The following is a 20,391-nucleotide window of genomic DNA, read 5'->3' as shown; positions in this document are numbered from 1 at the left end:
ACTCATAAAAAAGACATTACTATTTTTATACCACCAAGGAAAATGGTACTGAAGATGGAAAAGGAAATGAACTCCGATAAAATGATATTATCTAATTAAAAAGCATATTAGAGGTGGACTTTTGACTTCTTATATAATAAAAGCAAAAGAAAAATTTCTAACTGAGTGGTACACTTCCACAATTTAGGGAAGCAACACAACTTTTTAAAGAGACCTAATTTAGTAACAAGATTGGGTCAGCTTCATAATGTCACATACCATGGGTTTCTTACTGTTGTATCAGATCAGTTTGTCCCATCTGATGATCAAATACCAGGGATAAATTGTATTCTACAAATCATCTCTTTGGGTCAGAACAAACACCCCACATGGATAAAATGCCTCTGCTTTCTACCAGTCTCAGGTCTCACATTTTTCCTGCATTATTGGTATATGGTGGTTCTGAGGGGGGTAGTGGGTAGTAACTACCCTTTCCCAAATCCATGATTGTCTACCTGCCCAACCCCATAGGACATATTCAAACACACGTGTGTGTGTGTGTGTGTTGCTTTGATGTCATTACCTTGTCTGACTTGTAAGCCTAAAGCCAACTAGTGATTCCTTGTTTAAGCCAGCTGCTTCAATATTGATGACATCATCCACATCTGGCTCAGTAGCAATTAACAGTATTGGAAACTTCCAGATACCTCCTGTAGTACATTGTACCATCAGGGTTGCTGAATTCCTTAGAAAGGAAGTTAAAAATATTCATTACAAAAGAAAGTAAACTCTAAAGCATAATGAAAAGCAAATCTATGTTCAGAGTGAAAATAACCCTTCATGGCTATAGAACTAGTGGGTATTATAGTGAAAATAAAGTTGGGCTGTAAATTGGAATACAAAAATTATTGTACACATTCTACTGTATTATTCATCTTACTTTGGAATGGTATGCCCGCTAAACAGCAATGCTTGGTTTTTGTATGCTTATTTAACTAGAAAAGGATTAAATGAAGAGGCAAAGAATCGGTGCAGTCATGAGGCGTGATTCTTTTTTCTTGGTACTTTATATTCTCATATAGTACTCCGGAGTTACTCCTGATTTACGCTGGTGAGAGAGGAGAATCTGGGCAATGGTAAATTAGAACCAAATATTTATGATTTGATTAAGATTCATATATGCTTCTGATAAAACTGATGAGACAGTGTGTGCTGTGGGTTCTGAGATAAGTCAAGTGCAGCCTTTCCATCCCATACATAATGCTTTTATGGTTCTTAGCTACATCCGTAGGGATCACTGGAATTCGTGCCAGAAGTGCACGGCATGTCAGCTTCTTTAACCTTGGAGTTTCCCCCATGCACTACCCTCCTCCCCCATTGGTGATTGGTGGCGGGGCCATTCACCACCCATGCCTGACGGTCAGGAAGTGAAAACCGTAGCTGTGGTTTCAGGTGCAGGCAGTGAACAATGGGGCCCCTCCACCAATCAGCAATGGGGGGGGGGTCACACATATTTAAGTATAAAAACATATATTAAAGATATATAATATTAAGTAAAATTAAAAGTATATTAAAAATATATTAAATATTCTTCAACACAGATAGGCTCCCCTATCTCCACTGGGTACTTTATTTGGATTGAGACTGCAAGTGGTTCTTAGTTGATGCTCTCACATTTCTAGTGATCCTTTCGTACTAAGTACAGTGATGTATATTTAGATCAGAGCATAATTCAACAAACACTTCAGCCTGCATTAAGACATCTACGGGAAGAAAAAACAAGCACCTTCAAAATATTTGTTATTAGAAGGAAAATATGGAGAGGAGATAAAGTAATAGAACAGGGATGTGAGATAGGAGTGAAAGGACAGGGGCTTTTTAGCCTCATCTACACGGAGTAGAGACAATCTAGATTTTGTACAGGTTTGAGAACACAGACATACCTCATTGGTTTGTTAGGTGCAAATATTATATTGAAGATCAGTGTTATAATTCCAGATTCTGCATTCCGATCCTTTTGCACTAGATTTATAGCTACTGAAGACTCAAGCTGAGATTTAACTTTATTGGATTTATATTGAATTTCATATAAAAATTCATCTGTTGTAGAAAACCCTAAATGACACAAGAAGAAAAGATCATTTTGTATACATTCTTAACTCAATCATTTGGCTGTCTAGTAAAATTTCAATTGCAAGAATGCCTCTTAGTACTGAGTATGATATATAATTTACTGAACAGGTATGAACCTAAAAGTGGAGTGATTACTACCTACTAGCTTAAATGTACTACTTTCTATGATGGGATGGATAACTACAGACAAAAATAAAGAGTTAAAATATTCAGTAGTGTGGAATACTCTGGTTACTACACAAATAGCTGAAAAAGTTATTTCTGGGTGATCAGCCAAATGTAGGATGGAAGACCATGACACTCGTTGTGGCTGCTGCCACTGGGACACTATAAAATCATCCTTCATTCGAACAATGATGTTAGTGCTGGCTGCCTAGCTGAGAAATGGTTTCTGTACTGAATAATAGCAACCATGTCACTAAGCAGCGTGTCTTCTCATCCACTACAGAACATATTTTAAAGCCACAAACCAATGTTCCAGGAGTAACCAACTGAATATCAAGAAGCAAATAGGAGAGCTGGTAAAAACATCAGCCTCTGGAAAAATTGAGTATGTAACAATGGGCTCTATGGAAGGGGACTTCCTTTTTTATACTTGTCATTTAGTTATGTTGCCGATCCATTTAAAAGACTCACACGTTTTGATGATCAAAATCCTTTTAAAATCATCATGTAAATTTGCAGAAGATTTAGTCCTATTTAGGCATATGCATCTCAAGAGACTTGCTGAGCTTGCACTGCTTACTGAGATGCGTTAAGGCTGAAAATCTGTTATGTATATTTACTTTCATTAAAACAGTCTTTTGGTCTCCACACAATATGGCTTTCTCAGAGGAGCAAACTTACTGCAGTTTTGCCTATTTGTAAAACTGCTCAAAGTGAACTAAAAACTTCACTCTCTCATTTTTAAGGAAGATGCTCCATTTCACCATTTAGTTAATCTGAGAGACAATTAGAACTTCTGTTACTGTCTATGAAAATATACTGTTTCCTTGGTATTCCATAAGTTAAAACCTGTATACTTAATAACTAAATCTTTTTCTTGGATTTTTAAGGGAAGGAGTTGCACAGCTGTAAGTGGAACTTACCATCAGTAGGCAGCAGGCTACGACTCACAATATATATAGGCTGAGAGTATATAAATTCTGTGCAAGTTAAGTTTATGATACTGTAGTTTTGAACTAGATCATAGAATCATTGTAGAAAAGTAGGGATGGAAGGGACCTCAGGAGGCCATCTAGTCCAACTCCCTGCTCAAAGCAGGACAGCCATATGAAGCAGGGATGAACCATACTGTCCCAGGCTGCATGGCATCCTTGCTGAGGCCCTGTGTTGCCAAGAGAAGTGTGGGGAGGGCTGGCTGTCGGCCGTGCAGTTCATGCTTGTGCAGTGGTTGTTGTGCTGGTAGAGCGGGGACTCATAGAGAATCATAGAAAATTTGGGTTGGAGGGGACTTCAGGAGGTCATCCAGTCCCACCCCCTGCTCAAAACAGGACCACCCCCAACTAGCTCAACCCAGCCAAAGCTTTGTCTAGCCAGGTCTAAGAAACCTCCAAGGATAGAGATTCCACCACCTCTCTGGGTAACCTGTTCCAGTGTTTTACTACCCTCCTAGTGAGAAAATTCTACCTAGTATCTAACCTAAACTTCTCTCACTGCAACTTGAGACGGTTGCTCCTTGTTCTGTCATCTGCCACCACTGAGAACAGTCTAGCTCCATCCTCTTTTGAACCCCACTTCAGGTAGTTGACGGCTGCTATTAAATCCCCTCTCAGTCTCCTCTTCTCTAGACTAAATAAGCCCAGTTCCCTCAGCCTCTCCCCAGAAGTCATGTCCCTCAACTATTTTTGTTGTTCTCTTCTGGACTCTCTCCAATTTGTCCACATTCTTTCTGTAGTGGGGGGCCCAAAACTGGACACAGTACTCCAGATGTGGCCTCACCAGCACTGAATAGAAAGGAATAATCACTTCCATTGACCTACTAGCAACACACTTACCAATGCAGCAACATGGGCACACTGCTGGCTCATACTTATCTTACTGTCCACTGTAACCCCCAGTTGTAACCCTCAGGTCCTTTTCTGCAGAGCTGCTGCCCAGCCAGTCTGTCCCCAGACTGTCTTGGTGCATTGGATTGACCCATCCTCAGTGCAGGACTTTGCACTTGTCCTTGTTGAACCTCATGAGATTCCTTTTGGCCCAATCCTACAATTTGCCTGGGTCACTGTCAATCCTAGACCTAACCTCCAGTGTATCTACTATTCCTTCTCCTCCGCCCCGCCACAAGCCCCTTGGTGTCATCTGCAAATTTGCTGAGGGTGCATGCTATGCCATTTTCCACGTCATTGATTAAAACTTTGAACAAAACTGGCCCCAGGACTGACCCCTGTGGCACTCCACTTGATACTGCCTGCCAACTAGACATTGAGCCATTAATTACTACTCTCTGAGCCCAATGCTCCAGCCAGTTTTCTACCTACCTTACCATCCATTCATCGAGCCCATACTTGCTTAGCTTGCCTGCGAGAGTGTTGTGGAAGACCACATCAATTATGAATGAACTGTGTCACCAGACACATCTACATGAAACATTTACTGCAAAGCTACCTAACTAGTTCTGCAGTAGACTCCACATCCAAATGTACAGCTCTATTAGGTTACAGTAAACTAATAAATGGTGCTGTAGGTTAGTACTTGTAAATACAAGTACTATCCTGTGACTATGTTATTTACTGCACAGTAATGCATGTATAGGTGCCTACAGGGCTGGCTGGGGCACAAGCAGAGGTGACCTGAGCAGGGTGTGGGGCCCGGGGCAAATCAGCACATGTGGGCCCTGGACCTGAAGAAGCCAATTCCAGACCTGCTGTCAGCGGCAGGCAGGGTAGTGAGCAGCTGGACACAGAGCCACTGCTCTGCCCAGCTCCATGCCACTGCTGCTCTGCTTGGCTCCATGGGGCCCCCCCAAAGCACAGGGCCCAGGGTGGTTGCCCCTATTCACCCCCCCCCCCCCCGCCCCCAGGGATGGCCCTGGGCACAAGGGTGCTTCAGTGCAGGAACTACCTGCTGACTAGCCCCTGCCAGCCAGGGCTGCTTTGACCTGGCTCAACATGCTGCGGTCCTGGTTGCACATGTATATGTGGTGCCCGGCAGCAAAAAAATTCCAGCAAGATATGTATGCGTGCACACACACACACTTCTCTCGTTTATGAAGTCCTTAGGATTTTTTTTTTGTCTCCCCTTCTCCCCCATGTTTTCTTGCTCTTTGCTGAGTACAGTTCCATCCTTTTCCAAAGCAATGTTTTGTAAGTTGTTGGTGTGCCGCACTCAAATTAAGACAGCTCAAGGCCTGTTATAATTTCTCTACACAAATGCCAAAACACGAAGATACAGACATAAAAATTAACTTAGCATGGGAGAGAAAGGATGACATCATTTGGAGTCTACCACAGAGGGAAAATTGCAACTGCTGAGCAGATGTTTCTTTTAGCAGTCAAATTGCACAATACCGCACAGAAGATGCTTATTGTATAGTTCACACAGTTCAGACGATTGGAAGAAGATGCGGTATCTGGTAAATTGTGAATTACATTCTGCTTTTAGTTTCTGAAAAAAATGTTTGCTTTGCATTCCACAAAAGTATCAAATATTTCACTTTTACTAACAAGTGATTAAATATTTTTTTTCTTTTCAGGGCTAGCTGTTTTTTAAGCTGTTCTATGATCATGCTAAGCATTCAGTCAAAATATTTTAATATTTACAATGTCTAACAAGAAACAATGAATTTATAAGTGCCAAGTGAAAATAGGTTAAACCTTTTTGCTGGTCCCTTAGCTGCCTGTGAATCTGCACTGCAAATCTAATTTACGGCTGTTCAAAACAGAAAAATGTAATTAGATTTTCATCAGAGCTGCAAACCCTAAAGACTACCATATTATCATATTATGGAAACCCCCTGTGAATATGTTAATATTTGTTTCTAGACAGTTCTGTGACACACATGCTGCTTCAACTAAGTGGCAGCTGCTAGAGGCAAAAAAGGTTGTGTATCATCACCCAAAAATTGTCCAAATTGCATGACTAACTTAAATGATCAGCGTTCTCTTATCACTTAAAGGTTCCAGTTTTCATTAAAATAATAAACAAATGACTGGGGGAAGGGACTTTAATGCTTTTAAAATATTGTCAAAGTTAAGTGCATGTGCAGCTTTTACTCATCACAATTTTACACCTGGTTTAAAAAGACCATAAATTGGCTTCAATCAATCATAACTTTTGCTTCTAAAAATCATCACTCTCTTTTTCCTGCCCAATATATTTTCCACTTTCACTAACACAAATTGCAAAATAGATAATCAGCAGTATAATGCAGCCCACTGAGCTGACTCCCTGTTTTCAAAATGAAGGGAAGGAAGATAATTCAATGGACAGCACCCACATTGTTTTTAGTCCCTAAGCCACTGATCTGCTGCATGGCCTTGGGGAAGCCATTCCATCTGTCTGTGCTTCAGTTTCCTCTCTTGTTAAATAGCAATTGTAATATTATCTTTCAAAGTGCTTGATGACCAATACTGCTCCTTCTTCCTTAGCCCAGACCATGGAACACAGTGGGCACATCTACACATGCAATTAATGCACCTGAATTTTCTTCACAGAAAATTCAGGCTCATTAAAGCACTCCAGGGTACATGTCTACATGTGTGCCCCTCTTGGGAGCAAATTGTGCCCTCTTGCAGCAACCATGTGGAGCTCCAGGCTCCCCCAGGTGCTAGCCCTGGAGCTGTTAGGGGGCACAGGGGTTGGTCCTGAACCCCATGTAGCCAGGAGAGCCTTCCTTGCTTGGTGGGGATGCTGCCTGCTAGCCTTGTGGGGATCAGGAAGCTCCTGATCTCCACATGGTTGATGGGCAGCACCTCTGCCACATCTGGACAGCTCTCCCAGCCATGTGGGGATTGGCATGAGTCCTGATCCCCACATGATGGGAAGACAGCTGCCCCTTGACCTGGCACAGCTCCCCCTGTTTGGGCTTAGCTAGACAGCAAGCCCCCTCTTGCCTGCCAGCAGCAAGTAGGGCTGTGCGAAGCTTCGGGTGCTGATTTGATTCACAGGAGATTTGGCCCAATTTGACTGCCGAATCTCCAAATCCAAGTCAACTCAGGAGACCAATTAAAAGATACGAAGCTCTCCAAATCAGTTTGGAAAAGGTTGGGAGAACTTTAGAGATTCAGGCAGTCCCTGCTGGCTGCTGCAGGGAGCTGGACCCAGATTCTGTGTTCGTAAGTAGGGGGTGGAGGAGGGAGATATGGAGAAGTGGGTAGGGGACCATGGGGAGACCCCTGCCAGGACCCATCCACTGCCTGCTCCCCCAGTCCCCCTGAGTGCACACTGGCCCCCATCCACTGTCCCAGCCCCCCATGGCTGCCCCACCCTGCCCCAGCTCTTAAAAAAAATCCCCCACTCACTGGCTGCTGCCAGGCAGGGAGGTGACCCCACTGCCCCCCACTACCCTATGCCATGTGGGGGGGCTCTGTCATGAGCTCCCCAACCCCCACCTTAAAAAAAAACACAACTCCCTCACACTCACCAGTTGTTGCAGTGGCCTCCAGGCTTCTGGGGGCTCATGACAGAGTCCCCCACATGGCATAGGGCAATGGAGAGCAGCAAGGATCTCGCCCCACCTGGCAGGAGCTGGTGAGTCAGGGCTCTTTTTTTTTAAAGAGCTGGGGCAGGCAGGGCAGCCATGGCAGGGCCTGGGAGAGTGGGCAGGGGTTGGGGGCTCATGGCAGAGGCCCCCCACCAAGCATGGGGCAGTGGGGGGCAGTGGGAATCACCCCCTAACTGACAGCAGCCGGTGAGTGGGGGATTTTTTTTTTCAGAGCCGGGAGCTGGGGCGGGTGGGGCAGCCATTGACAGGGGATAGGGCCAATTCAGAGATTTGGCCAATTTGGCTGTGGCTAAATCTCCGAATCAGATTCAGCCAAATCGATTTGGGACAGTGATTCAAGTCACCAAATCGAATCACCGTCCCCCAAATTGGCTGAATCCGAAGTGAATACTAGCTACTTCACACAGGCCTAGCAGCAAGCCCCCTGCAAATTGCTCCCAGTCAGCGTCTACGTATGCACCAGTGCGTTGTAGCTAACACACTATTAATCTAGTACCTGTGTTTCCTGGTATTAGCAAATGGTGCATTAGCCTAATTTACTGCACTGTAAGTCTTGCACACTTGTAGATGGTGACACTTTACTGCACATTAGACTAGTCTAATGTACAGTAAAGTGTGCCATGTAGATGCACCCAGTACTGAGGAATAATTTCCTATGAGGATTAAATACATTTTCTGCTTAGGTGCACCACTAACACCAGTATTGTGAGATTCACAACACTGCAGTTTAGGCAGTCAACCAACAGCTCAAAGAACAAATTTTGGCTTTAGCCTCTTTGCCAGTATCTGAAGAACGGTTTAGCTCACCTGAGAAATGCAGGTGTGCTAAATGCTTCTGTGTGCTCTCCAGTTTTAAGTGTTTCAATACAGATATAGAAGCTTCACTATAATCATCCTTTTTTTTTAATCTCTTAACTTTTAATTTTTCTTCATGGCTGTATTTACAAGTGCTTCAGTTTTACCTTTTGGGCGCACGTTGAAATAGGAAAATAGGAAAAACATGCATAAGTCCTCCAAGATAAATATTATAAACTTGATCATATGTTGAGGATTTAGCATGTATATCTATCTCTATCTCTATATCTTGAGAGATAGAGATAGATATATATGCCTCCACAGTACAAACGGTGGAGTGTCACATTAAAACCATATTTTAAAATGTTATTTCTTTGCTTCAAAACAAATTGCTAGAGTTATTTAAATGAGAAATGGCAATATTATTTTGGCTTGGTTCTGTCAAAGTTATGACCAGGTGAATCTTGTATTGTCAAAAACTCTTTACTCTAAAATGTCATGCTTCTAAATATTTTTCTCTTCCTTTCTCCAAAATACTCATTACTCTACCCTATCAGTAACTGAGGATTTCCAAAATTCAGTACATGTGTATGCAACATCTGTGCATGCAAAATTTGTCAGGACAACTATAGAACCTGAATATGAAAACGTGGCAAGTTTCCTTAACTTTGTGAAATGTCTGTCATTTTTATTCAAGTCTTAGATAGGATATTCATAAAAAGTACTTGATACAGCAGATTTTTTTAGGAAAATCAAAAGAAACTAAAACATAGACCACCCTGTTTCTGATGAAGAATGTCTTGTATTCGAAAGCTTGTCTAAGTATCCCAAGTACACAGTTCGGCCAATAAAAGATATGGTCCTAAGAAACCCTTGCCTCTTGTAAATTCCTGGATAATCACCATAACATTACCTTTTTTAACACATCATTTGATCCTCAGTGAAATTATGAGAAATCTTCAGCTGCTGTGATGTTTATGTTTCTTCCTCTCAAATTCTTTTCACTTTCCATATCAAATCACAACTTCTTAACCCGATCTCCAAGGCCCTCTATAACTCCACTCCAAATCATATATTCTAATCTACAGGTGACCCTTGCCATTCGTGGGGGATAAATTCTCATATCCCCCACAAATGGCAAAATCCGCAAATAAGGCACTGCATTCATGAGCACCGTCTGCGTTCATGAACTCTGTGCCCCCAGCAGCTAGGGGGGGCATGGCTGCTCTGGCAACAACAGGAGCGCAGTGGTAGGAGCCCAACAGCGGCAAGCATGGAGCTCTTGAGGAGCTCCTTTAAGTGTATTTAAGAAGCGGGTTTGGCATTTGCAAATATTTGAAACCGCAAATGCCAAACCCATGAGTAGTGAGGGTTTCCTGTACTTCATGTCCCATTGACTACTATCCTAGCATCCTCCTGAACATTTCTTGTGTAAGCTCTCACATCCGCCTTTCATACTTGCCTTTGTCTTATGCATCTAGTGACTTCCTTGTCACCATTCGACTCCCTCTTTAAGTCATTTCTGTTACATGGCTTTAGAAACTCTTTCCCCAAAATATCTCTGCAACTCCGAGACAGGATCATCAGCCTGCCAGTTCACATGTCTGAAATAGGCTATTTGTCAGATTCATATAAAAAAGTCCTCAAGGCAAGGATTGTACTGTCTTCTGTATGCGTAATGTCCTGTAGAGTGACTGACTACACTTAACACTTACCAAAAGAACGAATTGTGAGAACTACAGAAAAAGCAATATTTCTCTTAAATGTGCTGGTCAAATTTTTAAAAAAATCACTTCTCTAAATCTGTATTTAGGTACCCAGATGAAGTTATAACCTTTCTGCTGTCTTGCTGGCATTAGAATTTTTTATGCTGCTGATTGAAGTGCTTATTACTACTTCTTTTTTCTTTTAGGATATCCTTTGAATTACTTGCTTCCAGGAGTGAAGATATAGAGTTCTTTAGAGAAGGGGAAATTACTGACAATGTAATTCTGCTTCTCTGAAAGTATCTTTCTGAATTCTTGAACTCCCACTGACTTCCATTTAAAGTTGGAGGAACTTCTGGTTTGATGTACTTCTTTTCTTTTCTTCCCCACGTTAAAAATAAATGTCATAAGCTAATATATAATTATGTTTATATTGAAATTACACTTATATTGCAATGGGGCAATTTTTCCCCCCTCATGTTGTTTTTTGGCTTATTTTGAGTATTTAACAAAACTTTTTGACAAGATCTCATTTTTTCCTCTTGTTGTACACATACTTTACACATCACAAGAGAGAGGAAGAAAAGTGATTATGTAGTCACAAAACAACCAGAAGGGCATGGGGTCAGATATTATATGTCTGAATCTGCTTTTCATTCTGTGTTTTTTAAACTGACTACTGTATTTACCCAGTAAATTAGCTTTAATTTAATTTGAATTACTTATCATTATTGTTGTATAGAATCTAAATATCAGAGTGTCACCTTAAATCCGTATCCCCCAGTGCTACAGGGGGAAAGTAGAGGTGGGGGGGGAGGAGGAGCAGGAAATGTAGTGGGGAGGAACAGGTGGCAGGGGGGAGGCAGTCCCCTTGCCCGCCCTTGTCCCTACTGCAGCCTGCCCCCCACCCATTATGTCTGCACCCCCAGCCACCTCTTGCTATTGCCTGCCTCCCCGTGCTTGTGCCCCCAATCCTCCCAGCTGCTTACTGTCAAGCATGGCTCTTGTTCCACTCCCTCCTGGGGCACACAGCACATGGAAGATCTGGCCCCTGCCTGGTTACACAGAGGCAGCAGCAGCTCTGGCCCTGGGTCACTGCTGTAATGACTAGTTAGGGGCCAGAACTTCCATGGTCTCCGTGCCTCGGAAGGAATGGAACTGGAACCACTCTTAACAGTGGGCATGTCTACACGAGACATTAACTGTGGAGTAGGCTAATTAGCTCCACAGTAAACATCTTGTGTCTAAATATGCAGCCCTATTAGGCTGCGGGGAACTAATTAACTCTACAGCAGGATAGTACTTGTAAATACAAATACTATTCTGGTGCAGCGTTTATTACTCTGCTATAGCATATCTGCAGTCACTAACGGGGCTAGCTGGGGCACACAGGTGCTTCAGTGTGGGGGCTGCCTGCTGGCTAGCCCTGCACTGGAGCTCCCTCATGCCCCAGCCAGCCCTTCTGCAGCATGTTGAACTGGGTTGATGTAGCCCTGGGCTAGTAGACTGAGCCAAGGTGAATCCAAAACAAACCCCTCTGCCCCCATTTTGAATGGGGAAAATCTTCATCTTGGATTTGAGTAAATATGCTGGATTCCAAATGGGTAGTGTTTCTTTTTATTGTTTCTGCTATCAGAGGCAATAATTAGGTCAGTCCATATAACTGTGTTAACTTTTTTTGTCAAACTTACATTTTGTGATCAATAGAAAACTTCCTGGGAGAGCTCTAGAGCAACAGCCTTTTTCACTGTAAAGTCTTTAGGAGGAACTATCTTTATGCTATGACAGAAAACTCCAAGGTGCTACCATAATGCAAAAAGCAAAAATAGTGTAAGATGGCAAACATATGTGGTTAAAAAAAAAAAGAAAAAGAAAAAAAAATATGGTCCCAGGCTCCTAGACACTATTGTTGCCCGTGGGGACTAGGTACCTTTACCATTTGATCCCAAGGCCTCTACAGTTATGGTCACTTTGCTGCTCAACACTACTTTCCTTGTTGCTGCGCCTCTCTTGGTTTTGTCCATTCTCTTTCTCTATTCCCTTCTTTCCTGCATCTTTCCCTCTATACCTCCCCCCCGACCTTTCTGTCTTTTTTTTCCACTTTGCATGTTTATAATTTTGTTTTTCATCTTTAAAATGTACAGAAATTTCTGAGGAGGCAATTGGACTCCCATAAACAATGAAATATCTGTTATACAATCAATACATTTGTCTTTTGTTACATATAGTATTATACAATTTTATACAAAACTAGTTCTTTACAGGAACCATAAACATTTTTAAAACGCAATGATTTCTAACATTGTTTCTAACATACCGTTCCTCATAAGTCAACTTTAACTTTTTCTCTTTCAGTAATGATTTCAAAATAGTTAACAATTTAATAATTAATAAAAGTGGTCTTTTTATTTTGTTACTTCTGATTTATCAATAAACCACCTGCCCATAATCTTTTCTCTTCTTTATAATTACAAATTATTTCCTGAAGAACTGATTTTGTATCAACTACACAAGGATTTTTAAGGTTTCTGATTTAGGTGACTGTTTAGAAAAATATATTTTCTGTTGAAAAATTCACAAGTACAATTGACTCTGTATCTTAGCTGATTTTCCTTCTATATAGTTTTGAAACCATTTGTTTTTCTAAATATATTCTAAATATATATTTTTTTAAACTAGGTTTACTAGGATCCAGAGTATGTAATTATTTGTGGTAAAAAGATAGACCAGTCTGAAATTCATCCCAAAGCCATGGGTGACTATACACTTGCTCCAGGGCTGGTGGGGTGGGGAGCGGTGTGTTTTAACTAGAGTGGATCTCAGGAGCCATGCTAAAATACCTGCAGCATTCCATGTATTCAGTGTCCCACGCTTCATAATAACTGAGAGATAAAAAGGTAAAGCTGACTTATGAGGAACGGTATGTTAGAAACAATTACATTTTTAAAAATGTTTATAGTTACTGTAAAGGACTAGTTTTGCAGAAAATTGTATAATTATATAAGCTAATTCAATGAGCTTTAGTTAAAGTGCCCCCACCACCATTTAGAAACACAGGATGCTGAATCCAGGAGACACTGCAGCATGCTGGAGCGTTTTGATTAGAACACTTCAGTAGATTCGATGTGTTCTAATCACAACACATCAGAAAGTGCCCCACAATTCCACACAGATGAAAAGCATTTAGTGCATTTTGCTCCATTTCCTGTTTTCAATTTGTTTTCATTGAAATGTCATTTTAGAAAGATGAATTCTCTTGGATATCTGAAAAGTTACTTGAGATATTAATACATCAGTAAACACCTTGAGAACCAAAGAGAGACCAAATTGAAGGCTATGTGTGGGAGGAAAAGCCCTGGGAATGGAAGGAAGCTTGAGGGAGACCCTTTTCTTCAACTTCACTTAGGCAGAGAAAGGAACACTGCTGGGGACCAGAGTACCATGCCATGTTTTCAGAGCCAGTGCTTGCTCTAGATGGGCAGCAGCAAAGCCCGAAGAAGTACTTCCAGCCCCAGAGATGGGTAGCTGGGGAGAGACCATAGTGTCCCAGCAGAGGAGATGCCAAAGGACTCTCCTGCCGGTGTCTGCCTGCGGTCGACTCTGGCAAGGGGGTACATGGCAACCAGCAAGTGTGGTCAGAGGACCACCAACCAGACTGTGGACCATTGCCAGAGCATTGGGGAGGCACACCTGGAGAAAGTTGAAGCTCTGGCGTGAAATAGGTGCCCAAGGAGATGAATGACAGCTTTGGGTAACGAGCTGGCCATGAGTGTTTGTTTCCATTTTCAAATTGATTTGCTTGTTTTCAGGGATGTTAAAGTAAATCTATAGGGGGGATCCACCCCAGATGCATGAAAGGACTTAAATTGATTCTTCATTTTTCAGTTCTCTTTGGAACTGCTAAAGAAAGGAATTGATAGACAGAGAGAGGGGAATTGACCCCAAAGACAATACATGCCTGTTGAATTGATTTATGTTTGTTATGAGACTGTTCAAATGAATTGATAGATGGAGGAACACATGCACGCTAAGTAATGGTGCTTATGCTCAGGACTACTAAGAATGGAAATGGGGAGATCTAATTGAACTGATTGTAAAAACTTGGATTGCCCTGCTCAGTGGATTAAGCCCGACAGAAGAGGCCTGACATATAGGCCCAGTAGCCCTAGATAGGACCAGTTTATTCCTCCTACAAATATGGTCTGCATGAGCATTTGTGTAGGGCAAGGTATCAGCAGTGGATTTTCTGAAGGAAGCCTGAGGAGTGAGATATTTTGATTTGTAATATGTTTGCTGACCAATGGTTAGCAAGGAAAAATCTGTCATTGCTTAGGTGCTGTTATGATCTTTGTATTTAGTAAGGAGGACCTAAAGCCCAGGATAACATGTTGACTTTGTGTCAACAAAGTCATATCTAAAATCAACTACATCTGTCTGTGAACTGAGAGGTTTGTGAGCCAAAGTTTCAAAAGGGCCACCGCAAACCTTATCTCTCTCCATCCCTACTTGTGTGCATGCCTATTTTAAGGAATATCAATTGCACTTTAGGTGATAGAACACACACGTGCAGAACCCACTTTTATATACAAGTGTGAAAGCATTCACAAAGACAAAGATTTGCAAGGATAAATACTAGCTAAAATCAACAACAACTAAGTTTTGTGCTGAGAAATGAGGGTGTACAGAAATGAATATTTGCATTGTAAACATTTTGTCCAATTAAGACTAACCACCAGCTACCGCTATCAATTCTAAACAGACTGGGTGTGTGTACACATGTGCTGTACACATGTGCTTTAATGTGCAGTAGCCTATTTTACACTGTATTAAAGCAACGTGTAAAAAAACCTTGCAATTCTGCTAAGGCAAAGTAAAATAGGCTAGTGCACATTAAGCATCACTTTAAAAATGTGCACTTTTGGTACTGTGCATTAGGGCAGCCTAATGTGCATTTATTTAGTACCTCACATTGGATTTAAAATTTAATGCGCATTAGGACAAGACATTAATGCACATGTAGATGTACCCATTGGCTAAGTAAAAGAGACTATAATGTGTCACAAAATGTTGCTAAATAAAGGATTTTATTTGTTCCCTTTTGAATTTTGAATTCCTAATGAAATTTACTCTTGTTTTTAGCTAGTTGTCCTTGTTCACTTTATTCATGCATTAGTCTCACTGAAATTCATGCATTAGACTGGAATGAGACTTTATTCATGCATTAGACTGGAATGAGACCAGTGTCATGAACAAAAGAGATTTCGGTCATGCCTCTGAAACCCAAACTTAGGTAAAGTTATTTACTTGACTGTATTTTTAAAATCTGGTTTGTTTAACAAACTATTTCTCTATGGCCACAATATATCTGTAAAAAAAAAACAAAAACCCTCAAAGCCCAAAAAATCTCATTAAAAGCATTATAAGGTCACATTGTCAAATACCTAGAACTCAGAAAATGATAGGCTTAAGCTTGCCCATGAGATATAAATCCAGGCCCCTTATATGTATGCATTATGATGCAGTCTTGGATAGTCTATATTACACTCTCGTCAGCAGTGTAGGCAAATTCACAGGATCATAGATGAAGTGACACTGATCTGATCCAGTGTGGCAATTCTTGTCACCAACAGTACCAACTACTTTAGAGGTAGCAGTTAGAAACCTTGCATGTACAGCAATGACTATAGTTCTAACATGGATTTCCCATAGACAAGGAAATGCAACCTGCCCCAGAGTCCTTATGACATATTTTTACACTATATGAATGTGACTGGAGATCCATAGCATTTCTAGGTCAAATATGGGAGGCAGTGTTGATATCATATCTCAATATAAATAGAGAACAGATGAATATATGGATTGCTTGCTAAGGTTATATTGTGCTTTTCCCAACAAATAAAAATCATAGAAACACACAGGACATTTTTGAGAAACGGGGCTCATCTATCAAAAGAAATAACATAACAAAATGTTGCATAGGTAAGATGGTAAAACCTTAAACATAAGCAGATTTTTTTCAGAATTTGTCATACAATTTTAATGCTGCATTTACCCAAATACAGTATGATCCTGAATTTAAGATGACCTACCAATAATTAGATTCTAGACACAGAAAAATTATCTATTTATTATAATTTTTCATGTCTAGAATCTATTTTTGGAGGGTTATTTTATATTTGCCTCCCACTACAGTGACTGTGTCCCCTGCCTGTAGTGCCCCACAGCCTCTGCCCCTTCCATAGCCTCTGCTTTCAACCTCTGGACTCTCCTCCTCTCCCTCTACCCTCTCTGCAGCCTCTGGAGATACCACCACTGCTGAAGCTGCCAATACTGCTGCTGCTGCCGCATGTTTTGGTGAGGCTAGAGCTACCTCGTGCTCCATGACCTGGCTAGAATGGGGCTGGAACAATGCCTGATGGTAAGCAGTGGGAGGGTGTAGGGGGTGGAGCAGAAGTGCCAGGCAGAGGTAAGGGCAGGTGGCTGCTGTGACTCCAACTTCACCCCTGACCCCAGCTTGGGGCTGCAGCAACCACCGGGCCTCTTCCCACACCTAGAACTCAAATCCAGGATGAGAAGCTTTTATCCTATGCTGAATAGGGAAAAAAACTTTATCATGGATTCAAGTTAACATGGTATATTTAAAAGAATATGATAACATTTGGAGGTATAAATGGTAATATCCCTGTGAGAGGGGAGGCAAAAGCCCCCCCAACACACCCCAAACTCCATCGGCGCCCCGACACTCACAGCAGGAGTGAAGATGAGCGGCAGCTGGGGAGAGATGCCGATGAAGGATCAGCAGTTCCGGAGCTGCCTGAGCCTGTGAATCAGCAAGACCCAGGGGCATGGCTCTGGAGAAATGCAAGCTGCTCAAAAAGCAGCCAGAGATACAGCTGGGCTGGTGCCGGGGAGCAGAACGCTGGCCAGGAGATGCCGGCTGCAGAACCGGAAAGCTTGAGACCCAGACCCTGGAGGAAGGGGCCGGATGCTTGCCAGAGGGCCCAGATGGACGAGGTGAAGAGTGTGAGTGCCAGACACTGACGGGGGCAAGGTAGTCCCACTGGGGAGCAGCAACCCCACAGGACACCGCAGGGGAATAGTGGGGCTCTGACTGGGAGCTCAGACACTGTGACAGGGGACAGCCCTGTAGGACTGTAGGCACACTTGGGCAGCCCTGCAGCGAGCAGAGCACAGGGGATCACTGACCCCAAGAGGGGGAAGTAAACAATGCCAGCTGATGGGACCAGAATAGCTTGACTACACGTCAGCTGGGCCCCAGGCAGGTCACACTGGGAAAGCCGACAGAGGCTGGGCATGGGGAGGCTGCCTGTCCCCATGCCTGCTAGGATAGAAGGGATGGACGAGTCCCCCAAGTGACCAAGGGTACAGGGAGATGGAATCCCAGGAGCCCATCAGCAGACACCGGACACTTTTCAGTTAAGTTTTCTTCAGTTACAGTTAGCTCTGGATGGTGCAGCTTTAGTTGCCCAGGAACTGGCCGAAAGACAAGGGACAGATATGCAAAGACTGATGGCCAGGAAGACCTGACCCATTTGATGTGGGCAGCGTAGATGAGGCAAGATCATCCAGGGGAAGACCTGCAGTGAGCTGCGCTTGCCCAGGCCGTGGAGGTGGTAAGGGCGGGGTAAAGGGAACGTTGGAGCCCCACGAAGAAAATCCAGGGTTGAGACCCCCTCAGGCCATCTACAGGGACCTGTCTCCACAACAAATAGCAGCAAAGATGTGGCAGGCGAGTAGGCACAGAGCCCAAACCATCTAGGTGGCACCAAAGCCCGATCTCACCCTGAAGTCGCTGGGGGGCAAGGCACCAACCAAAAAGGGGCCAAAGCCCTATAACACCTAGAAGCGACAACCCCTTTAAAAAAGTAGCAAATGCCTGCATATTAAAATTAAAATAATTTTCTAAGTTCAGATCTGGAATACTAATCAAATTTAACTTCTCCTGCTATCCATCAGTACCAATATCCACACCAGTTTTCTACTTGATGATGTGAGGTGTTCAAGTTGCATGACTACCTAGATCCTAAGGGCATTTTTATACATGCTCGTGGATGTGGCACCGGGTGCTTTAATTAGTGACTTGCGCTAATTAAAAGTGCCTGCGCGTCATGTGTATTTGCATCGTTGCACATCTCCATGCTGAGAAAACGGTGGCGGGGCACTTAGAGGTAAAGTTCACTGGATGTGTTTTATTCCCATTTGTCAGTGTAGACACACGTGGCAATGCTGATACACGTGATGCATGAGGCTGCCGGAGCACATCAATTCCCATGCTCCAGCAGACTTGATTAATTGAATCTGCTCTGACATGCTGGATTTCCAGCATGTCAGAGCAGGCTCTCTGCATGTGTGTAGAAGCCCTAAAGACAATGGATGTATTATTAAAAAACAGAGTGTGAAATCCTGATCCAATTAAACTTAATGGTAATAGTTAATTAACTTCATTGGGTCCAAGATATTAACCACAGAGTGCAAGATACATATGTTATGCTCTTCTGCTCTGTCTGCACTGTTGCTGAGAGACAATAACACAGTAGGAGTAAAGAGACAGTTCAGCCTGAATATCAGCTTTGCTTGAAAACACGAATTTTAGCATCATTAAGATTTGACAATATCATCAGTGTCATGTATATGTTTTAAATAGAGAGGACCATGAAAATGTCATTGTAAAGGTGAAAGGGGCAAAATCCTAATCCACTTTACCTGCCCAAGTGGCACTTACCTCAGCTGCACAGCTTCCATTTTTGGCATCCTAACACATGGTAGGATCCTATTGGCTGAGTACTTGCATATCCAAACAGTTACTAAACATGATCAGTAGGCTGGACTCTGGCAGGACAGGTATGCCTTCCACTTGCATGTATTTGGTTGAGTGTAATTTTTGAAAATGTAGTCAGGAAAAAACCATGACTATTGTGGGTTGGATGACAGGCAAGCAGACCTAATAACCCAATGGTTAGAGAACTCATCCAGGAAGTGAGAGACACAGGTTCAATGGGTTTTAATGCACATCTCTCCTACTTCTAACCACCATGTACAGATTGTCCAGTCTACTCTCCAGCCTTCCTCTTGAAATGGACCCACTGCACCTTGCATTTAATAGTCATAGGATTACATGGGTAGAAAGTAGTGGGAAAGTCTCAGCCCCATTGAGAGGCTAAAACCCAGAGTCTCCTCCATTTGAGGGCAGCAGCTATCTCAAAAAAACACACAAGTTTAAGATCATGGTCCACCCCCTCTTGGCTTCATGTATCTTTTTCTCTTCACTTCCCAGATGGCCAACTTAGAAAAAAAAAAGTGCTGGAGAAGAAACAGGATAATGCCTAGCCTGTGACCTGGTGACTGTTCTAGAAAGCAAAAGAGATGTAGGCTCACAGTCCTTTTGGGTGGTCAGGGTAAAAAAACCTGTGTTTCCCACTTCCCAAATGAGTGCCCTAATCAGAGGATACTGGGCTAGAAAAAGTTAGGCCCCTCCTCCACCCACCTGGATTTTTGCTGAGCTACAAATTCAGAACTGTTGCTTGCCCAGGTACACATACACAGAACTGCATACCTGTCCAGCTAAAGCACAGCCTACTGAGCATATGCAGAAGCCATATGGATGCTTGTTTATGTCTGCACAGCACATGGACCAGGATTGTGCACTGTGTGAAAGTACTAAAAACAGCAGTTATGCAGCAAGATAAATGCCATTTGGGCATGTGAACTGAAACTCAGCAAAAGCTATTGTGTGCTTCTCTCTCTTTTTTGTGAAGTATTTTATATTTCTGTATTACTGGTTAATGGAAAATATTAGTGATTCTCATCCAGGGTACTGTGGCACTCTGGTGTGCTTTGAGATCTTTGCAAGGGTGCTGCAGAGTGCCATGCAACAATAGCACTGTTAGATGTGCAAACAAGATTTACGATATAAACTAAGAGATTTCAAATAGAAAGCCATGGCATTAAAAACATTCTGACCTGTTCTGGTCTTTCTGAGTTCTTTGCAGCCGAAAAACTTTTAAAAAAAATCAGTCAAACCTAGGATCAACAACAGCCTGTATGCTGTGCAGGAAGCTACCTAAGGAAGCCAGTAAAAACTATGGATAGGAG

At 42.5% G+C, this 20,391-nt stretch overlaps 1 protein-coding gene across 1 annotated transcript in view; it reads right to left on the bottom strand.

The window, feature by feature from the left end:
• Window positions 1-20,391, bottom strand: part of CFAP47 (cilia and flagella associated protein 47) — a 773,444-nt gene that overhangs the window by 60,306 nt on the left and 692,747 nt on the right. The window contains exons 61-62 of the mRNA XM_059724382.1: window positions 1,923-2,094; window positions 563-724 (exon numbers count right to left, since the gene is read on the bottom strand). Coding sequence (XP_059580365.1) covers window positions 563-724; window positions 1,923-2,094 — 334 coding nt within the window. The remainder of the gene's footprint in view (window positions 1-562; window positions 725-1,922; window positions 2,095-20,391) is intronic.

This window comes from Alligator mississippiensis, chromosome 1 (assembly GCF_030867095.1).
Source record: "Alligator mississippiensis isolate rAllMis1 chromosome 1, rAllMis1, whole genome shotgun sequence".
In the NCBI taxonomy this organism is placed as follows: domain Eukaryota; kingdom Metazoa; phylum Chordata; order Crocodylia; family Alligatoridae; genus Alligator; species Alligator mississippiensis.
Note: the sequence above shows the minus strand (reverse complement) of the source record. Positions and strands in the feature narration are given on the sequence as shown.